The sequence below is a fragment of the Coturnix japonica genome, chromosome 3 (assembly GCF_054131305.1).
Source record: "Coturnix japonica strain WE chromosome 3, WE-NBRP24, whole genome shotgun sequence".
Lineage (NCBI taxonomy): Eukaryota > Metazoa > Chordata > Aves > Galliformes > Phasianidae > Coturnix > Coturnix japonica.
In genome coordinates, this window is record NC_140665.1 from 102,579,145 (window position 1) to 102,587,664 (window position 8,520).

Sequence of the window (8,520 nt, forward strand, 5' to 3'; positions counted from 1 at the left end):
CCCCAACCCCCTGCTGTGTGCAGGGTCACCAACCAGCAGCCCAGGCTGCCCAGAGCCACATCCAGCCTGGCCTTGAATGCCTGCAGGGATGGGGCATCCACAGCCTCCTTGGGCAACCTGTGCCAGTGTGTCACCACCCTCTGGGGGAAAAACTTCCTCCTCAGATCCAACCTGAACCTCCCCTGTCTCAGTTTCAAACCATTCCCCCTTGTCCTATCACTGCCCACCCTCACAAACAGCCGTTCCCCCTCCTGTTTATTTGCTCCCTTCAAGTACTGGAAGCTCACACCGAGGTCTCCCCGCAGCCTTCTCTTCTCCAAGCTAAACAAGCCCAGTTCCCTCAACCTTTCCTCACAGGAGATCTGCTCCAGCCCTCTGACCATCTTTGTGGCATTACCAACCTACTTTTTAGCTCAGTTTACTTTCCTTTGCTGCCTTTTCTCCCAACAGCCAAACAAAACAGGAAGAAAATCTCCTGTCACTCTTGTTGGAAATAGCCTCAATAATTTTTGGTCAGGACGGTATCTCTGATAAAAGCAGTTTTTATTCGCGATTGCAATGGCGGGCGCCCTGATTGCAGAAGCGCACCTATGGACATGATGTTACAGTTTTTATACCTTTTCTCCCATATGTCTTCCCCTCCTGTTTCCCCTTTGATTGGGTATTCCAGGTTACAATTTTACTCGAGATTTGCATTACATTCCGACATTTGTTGATTCCCGCGTTATCTTGTGATAGTCAGTCGCCATCCTGCTGTTTCTGTTTCCAAGATGTCTCGGTACTCTTATTGATATGTTGATTTCCTTCAAAGCTTCTTCCATTCTGTCCCAGAGACCTTTGTTAAACAAAGAGCCCGGGGGGGTGTGATTCCAGTCCTTCCCGATATCTCTTCAGGCACATCCTTAGGTATGTCACGACTTGTATATTTTTACAATGCGTACAACAAAACACTAAAACATACATTGTTGCTAGTTTATACAGGCATATTGTTAGTTCTATTTCAGACAGCTGGACAGACAGGAGCTGCAGTCTTTGTACCTAATAACTTCTACCTAATAACTACAAACTGCTTCACTTATATAATGAGACCTTGAAATAAAATATTCTTATCTTATTCTAAATGCAGAAACAACATTTGATTCCCTCACTCTGTACAATAGCTGCCAACACCTGCACTGGCTCAGGCTGGGATGCAGTTAAGTTCAATCATATCATAAGAGTGGTTTGGTTTTGAAGGGACCTTTAAGGTCACGTAGTTCCAACCCCCTGCTGTAGGCAGGACACCTCCCATAGCCCAGGTTGCTCACATCGCAGCCTGGCACTGAGGGAGGGGCATCCACAGCTTTGTGTTGATGAGAACAAGATGACCACGAGATCTGAACGCGTGACTAAACCGGCACCTACATCCAGCTGGGCTCATCCCTTTAACGCCGGATCCCCACGCCCCCCTCTGCGCCCAATGGGACGGAGGCAGCCGCGACCTTTCCTCCGGAAGCTGCGCTGTGTGCGGGCGCAGTGGAGCCGTGGGGGAGGAGGGCGTTGTGTGCTGGCGTAGCGGTGGCGGCCGGCGTTGGGCTGAGGATGGCGGTGTCGGTGGAGCAGGCGATGCTGGAGGAGGAGGTTAATGGTAGGTGCTGTATTGAGGAGGCTGCAGGGCTCGAGTCGTGCTGCAGGCGGCCGTTCGTTGGGGGGGGGCGGGGGAAGTGCGGCCCGGAGGCTGCGAGCGCTGTGCCATGTGTTCGTCTGTTCTTTTAATGGCTTACTGAGAGAGTTTGGGTTGATAAGGTTAATGAAGCGTTGTTGTCTGTCCTCAGAGTCGGAGGTGTTGGAAATCCTTCTCCCGGTCACTGTGTTTGTGCTGAGCGATGATGAGTTCCTCCAGGTCCAGGAGCAGGCGATGCTGGTCCCGGAGCTGATGGAGGAGAAGCAGGAGGTTGTTGAGAGCTGCTGCTTGTCCGAAGGCGGCCTGAGGCCCTTATGTGATAGTGAGGGTTTAGATGTTTGGGAGGAGCACAGTGGGACTGCGAATCAGAACGGCAGTATGCAGTACACCGAAGAAGAATGGATCCCTGAGAGTATGTGTAACAATTCCAAGTTAACTATAAGCAATGGGATAAGCAAGGATGAACAGAGTCACAGTGCTGCTTTGCCGACGTCGCCATGTCAAACAGAGCTGGCAAAGATGAGTAAAGTGAGTGGCAGGAAAGAGTGTAATGATAATGATGCTATCCCAAAGATTCCTCTCCTCTGTGCTGCTGACAGTGAGGACAGAGATAAGACCACAGACCACTTGGTGTTACCAGCAGCGTGTGGAGATGAAGAACTTTCCTGTGTTCCGGGTGTTCTTTGTGATGAAAGCCAAGAGAAGCAACCACAAGTGCATGAGGAGATGGGGACAGCCCATGAAGTGGAAGGTAAGTTGTTAATAAGAATTGTTCAAGAGCTGAAGTAAATCTCAAGGTTGAAATAGGTGGAAAAATGTGTAAGAATGCGAAATAGAGTTTTATAGAATAATGTTGTCAACAGAGATTAAGTCATGTGCAGCAGAACCATAGAATGGCCTGGGCTGCAAAGGCCTCAGTGCTCATCCAGCTCCAACCCCCCTATGTACATGGTCACCAACCAGCAGCCCAGGCTGCCTAGAGCCACATCCAGCCTGGCCTTGAATGCCTGCAGGGATGGGGCATTCAAAGATATCTTCTGGATATGCTTTTTGTAATGCTTTCACAGACTGACGTGTTAAGTAGTGAAACAAAAAGAAATCGGCACTGCTTCTTAAACCAGTAGTAAATGTTATTGAGGGAGATGTGTGGGGGTGACTGGAGAGAGGCGTTAGGAAAGGACTGGAGGTTAGACAACGTTTGTTAAGGGAATAAAGAGCAAGGAAGTGCGTATTATTACTATTACTATTTCACATTATTAGTACCAATTAATTACAAGCTTTGGTTGTTCTAGTAAATGTCATGCAATTTCTAAAGTCTTTTTTCTTCTATCCCCACAGACGCCGATTCTTTGCAGAATGGAAATAATGACACGAACGGCAAAACAAATAAGGGAAGCAAATCTGAAGATGAAACTCCAGGTTCTGTTTTGCAGCACGATTTCAAAGAAGGACCAGAACTGGATTCTGATCGGTTTATTCACAGGGGTTCTACTTCAGAACTGCAAAAAGATGGAGGGAAACCGGAGAGCAACGCTTCTATTTCTGCAGTGTCGGCTACTCCTGAAGAGCATATTTATAAGTCATTAACACCGTTTTCAAAGAAAAGGTGTCGACGGCGACGTATCATTTCTTCTCGTGAAAGTGAAACTAAGGGCCAGCAAGAAGATTTAGCATGGCTAAGTAATAGCATGAACATCAAACCTCTCCCTAAAGCATCCTGTTCTACAAATAAGCGTGGTAAGATCCATTTTAATTGCAAATTTTGTAGTTCTGTGTATAAAAGCTCCGCGCTTCTGAAGAGACACGTTTATTTGGCTCATAAAAAGAAAAGAAAACATAAATGCAGCTTTTGTAAGAAAACCTTCTTCTTTGCTGTCAACCTGAAGAAGCACCTTAAGCTCCATAAGACAGCTAAGTTACAAAAGGAAAGGAAAAATAGGATGAGCGCTAGAAAAGTGAGGCAAAGAACTGAAGAAAGGAAGTCGGAAAGGAAGAAAAGAGAAAGCAAATATGAGAAATACTTCATGAAAATGGAAAGAGATTTTACGTCTCTGGGTGTTCCAGTTATTTTTTCCTGCAAAACTTGCTATTTTGATTCATCCAATCCGAAGACTTTTATTCATCACATGAGGGCGCATAAAGAGAGACCACCTTACTGGTGTCCTCAGTGTGATTACTCCAGCTCTAGCTTATCTTATCTGTTAAATCACATGTACTGGCATGCTGGGTATAAGCTGTACAAGTGCAGGTTCTGCACCTTTTTTTCGCTGTATTTTTCCAGCATGGTTAAGCATAGCTACATGCACGCAGGGCCTAAACCATATTCCTGTGAGTACTGCCAGTCTACATTTACAAGCATCAACGGGTTAAAGAGGCACAGAAGGTTACATGTGAGTGAAGAAACGTGCAAAGTCGACTTTGGAAATGGAAGAAAGAGAACTCGGAGATCTTCAAAGAGTTATGCATGTGATGAATGTAATGTACTGTTTTACACCAGAGGTCATCTCAATTCTCATAAGAAATGTCATAAGCAGCATAAGGTGAGTGCTAATGGTTATATGAATCAGAGCAGTGAATATCGTAAAAGCAAAAGATGCAAAATTGAAAGTGATTCTAAGGGCTGTGTTCCTGTACCTCTTTCTGATGAAGATGATGATCTCGCTGGGGGAGCGTGTAAAACTCTAGTGCCAGAAATAGACTTTGTGCGGGCAGGTGATGTGCAGGACAGTAAGAAGAGGTGCCCTCGAAGGGCATTCACCAAAAACAGCCATGTGAGGAACATTGCACCTATTTTTGGGGGTAGATCAGAAGTTCTGGATTTGTACAAAATGGACACTGTAGTTTACAAAGAAGACCCTGAAACTTCTCATTCACAAATTCAAGACACTAAAAACAGTGGTTCGTATTATAAGCCCGAGGATATGTGGCCTTCCAGTTTGTCTATGTTCAAACTGTACAAGTGCAAACACTGTGATTATGCTACCACTGTTCATAGCAGCTATAAGCAGCACCTTAAAGTACATACCAAAAAAGGACCGTTTGTGTGTCAGGAGTGCAATAAGACCTATAAAACTTCAAACCGCTTGCAGAGACACAGGCAGCTTCATGTAAAGGATGAATATGAAGTCAGCCATTACTTCTATGCAGATAGCCATCTGGACAATCATGGATTTCATCGTGAAATGCAGGTAGGCACATATCCAGAAAGGGATTTTGGCTCTTCACAGGGTTTCAGTGGAGTTTGTTCGATGCTTGCTTCAGAAACGTATGGAGAACAGGCAGATACCAAGAGGGATATAGATGATTTGCTATCACAGAGTCAGCCGCGATTCTATCAGTGTGTGGAGTGTGAGTACTCTACTTACGTTTTAAGCAGCCTCAGACTACACATAAGAACTCACACAGGTGAGAAACCTTACAGCTGCAGTGTTTGCCAAAAGGAGTTCCGTACCTCCAGTCACTTGAAACGGCACCAAGTCCTGCATTGCAATACGGAGCATTTCAAGTGCAGGAAGTGCGACTATTCAACAAACAAATGGCTGTCCTTAAAACAGCATCTGGCTTCACATGCAGTGAACGAAAGCTCATCTGCTGATTATATCTACGAACAAAATACGCTACCTGTCAAAACATACACGTGTGAAGAGTGTGGCTATACCACATTTCACAGTGGAAACTTCAAGCAGCATCGGAGAATTCACACAGGAGAGAAGCCATTCAAGTGTGGGCAGTGTGGTGTTGCTTTCCGCACGTCCGGCCACCTGAAGCGCCACTTGCTGACTCACGTGAAGTTTCACTGCAGTAAGTGTGATTTTTCTGCAGTAGATAAATGCGTTTTCCAAAAGCACGTAAAAACGCATAGAAAGAATAAAAAGCAAAAGCGCACGCAGCAAGTGTGATGTGACGTTGTCCACTGGGAAGCTTCTAGAAAATCATAAGTAGCAATATAATTTTAGGACGTAAGCTTGGGATTTGTAAGCTGATGCTCAGTTCTAGAGAGCTGTGCGTGTCCCAGGTTTGTTTATATCTGTACATTTCCTTGCTGTACCTAGAAAAGTGGCTGTTAGCGGACAAAGCCAATGTTTTGGTCAAGAGTGGAATTCAGAGTTCTGTTTCACTCCAGGTTCTGCTGTGAACTTGTTTCTTGTGGAGGCTGAGCTCGAGATGGAAGCGCCTCTTCATGCCTGTGTAGCTGTTCTGTTCTGTAAGGTCAGAATTACGTATATTCTTCAGCATAAACAGTTCAGTGCCACTTACTTTTGTGCTTAAAAATAAGTCTAACTGCAGGAATGTTTAAAAGGATGGATGAAAGTGCACACTGTATCGTATAGTAGTCATTTTTTTTCAGTTAAGAATTCTTAGTGCGATTTGAAGCTTACTCCCATCTGCTCTAAGTTGTGCTCCTTGCTGCCAGGATCTCCTGTAATACGAGAGAACAAATTAGTGTCTCACAAAATAATAATGTCATCGCTGGTTAAGTGTGCTACAGAAGTATCTTCTGTATGCGTGTAAATGTGAAGTGGTTTTTAGATAGTTCATTATGTCTGTAGCTGCTCCTGGTAATTCTTTGAGTAGTCTCACAGGAATAGTAGTGTTTCCCTTAAAGTATTGTAAATTATTAAGTTAATCTTCACAAACTTTGTGGAGATGGCTAAGGTTACTTTTAGTATGAAATGCCTTGTCTTTTCTCAGGCTAGTAACTGCTGTAGTCTTTGTTTCTGAAAATATGTCTTTCTGTTAGAAGAGCACTTCTGCTCATGTATTTGCTGACACTTGAGATTGAAAATGCTATCACAGAATCCTTAAGGTTGGATAAGACCTGTAAGATTGTCTGATCCAGCCTCTGAACTGTAAAACTTACATTGTTAAAAAGGTTTGCTGTGCATGTAGAATATATCTAAGGACCACTCGTGGCAAACTGCAGTTGTATCACGTGGTAAAGATTCTTTCTTCCAACTTATGTTAAAGTTGAGACAAATATTGGCATGTTTTACAGTGATGTTCTTGAAACTGGGCAGCAGTGAATGTGTGTTCAGTGGTATTTGTGAAAGCATCGTTACCCTCTTGTGTGAGAAAAGAATACTGCAAAGGAGTGGCGATCGTTTCTCCTAGTGTTACAGTTCATCCCCTGAAACAGCAGCAGAAGCCTGCAGCTTAATTTAGAGAATTTAAACGTGAATTTACCATTGCTTTTATTATTGCCCTCAAACCTAACGATTTTCTTTGATAAGCACAGATAATATTTTGCAGTGGCTCTCTGGTAATGCAGGAAAACCATTTTCCAGTGGCGGATGGAAGCTCATGATTGATGTTCTGATTACAAGCTGGGTGGGCACTGCTTGGAAAGGAGAGAACCATGAAGACTGAGCCAACCAGCTGACACAGTTGTAAGAAACAACTCCAATAGGGATAGATGGAGGTGTTCCTGGAAAGCAGAGTCACTATTGTACAGATACGGAGGGTTTATTTTAACCTTGGTTCTGCTCAGGAGAAGAAAGCCCTACAAAAGAACAGATGCAAAGAATCATTGAAATGAATTGGAAGCCTGCGTATGTGTAAGGCTAGGGAAACTAAATCTGGTGCAAAGTGATGTTTTATAATGTGTTGTACGTACACGACGAATCTACATTTGTAAAGGGTTTGTAAAGAGCACAAGTTTCATTTAGTTGCATGTAGGGGCAACAAGATACTTGCAGGTGGAATGTAAGGTTGTGAAACATGATTTCAGCTGGTTGCTGCTATTAAGTAATGAATGTATGTTGTAACTCTGGGGGCAGAAATGATTCTGTATCTTCCACCTCAGAGTTGTTTGGAGGGCGGAGGTGTGCTCATTTTTAAAATAAAATCATATTCTGCTTTGTTTTGTGCATGTGTTTGAGAGGGAAACAGCTGCAATGGCTGCAGCTTTTGTGGCATTTATTATCGAAGTGCTTATTATTTTGCTGCAAACACCACTGTGTGATGCTATGGGCAGTCATACACTGGAGCAAGCAGGAATTTGATCTGAATATCTGCTCAATCACAGAATCACACAGAATCACAGAATGACCTGGGTTGGAAGGGACCTCAAGGATCATGTAGTTCCAACCCCCCTGCCTGGCAGGGCCACCAAACATACACCTTTACTAGATCAGGTTGCCCATGGCCCCTCCAACCTGGTCTTGAACACCTCCAAGGACGGGGCATCCACAACCTCCCTGGGCAGCCTGTTCCAGGGCCTAACCACTCTCCCAGTGAAGAACTTCCCCCTAACATCCAACCTAAATCTTCCCTCTTTTAACTTAAAACCTGTGGGAATACAAGAAAAGCTGTTCAGAGCAGCAGCTGTGGAGCAAGATAAACAGCATGAGAATCAAGGACACCTCTGCAAGGAGAAGAGTCTCACAGCTCTGATTGGATATGTGCCTGCATGGACAGTTGAAAAGTGTTTTGTAGAATGCTTTGTTAACATGTAAGGTGTTTGGGAAAGTTGTAAGGGCGGATGGGAAAGTTAGAAAATAACAACGTGTGAAGGTCTATAAGGGATGTGAGAACTCGTAATAAACGATTTGGATCGTTCACATCTGAGTCCGTGCCTGAGACGCTGCAAAAACCATTTCCCCTTGTCCTGCTATTGTCAGCCCTTTTGAAGAGTTTACTCCCCTCCTGGGAGTAAGTTCCCTTCAGGTATTGAAAGGCTGCAATGAGGTCACCCCGCAACCTTCTCTTCTCCAGGCTGAACAAACCCAACTCCCTCAGCCTGTCCTCATAGGGGAGGTGCTCCAGCCCCCTCATCATCTTCCTGTCCCTCCTCTGGACCCTTTCCAAAATCTCCATATCTTTTTTGTACTGAGGGCTCCACACCTGGACACGGTACA

The 8,520-nt window shown here is 44.5% G+C and overlaps 1 protein-coding gene across 1 annotated transcript; it reads left to right on the plus strand.

Annotated features, from left to right (window-relative positions):
* The first annotated feature begins 1,508 nt into the window (after positions 1-1,508).
* On the plus strand, positions 1,509-8,223 carry LOC107312446 (uncharacterized). The gene is made up of 4 exons (XM_085542307.1): positions 1,509-1,627; positions 1,815-2,414; positions 3,002-5,464; positions 5,787-8,223. Exons 1-4 carry the CDS (start codon positions 1,582-1,584, stop codon positions 5,930-5,932), a joined length of 3,255 nt encoding a protein of 1,084 aa, XP_085398433.1. The 5' UTR covers positions 1,509-1,581; the 3' UTR covers positions 5,933-8,223.
* Positions 8,224-8,520: the final 297 nt, after the last annotated feature.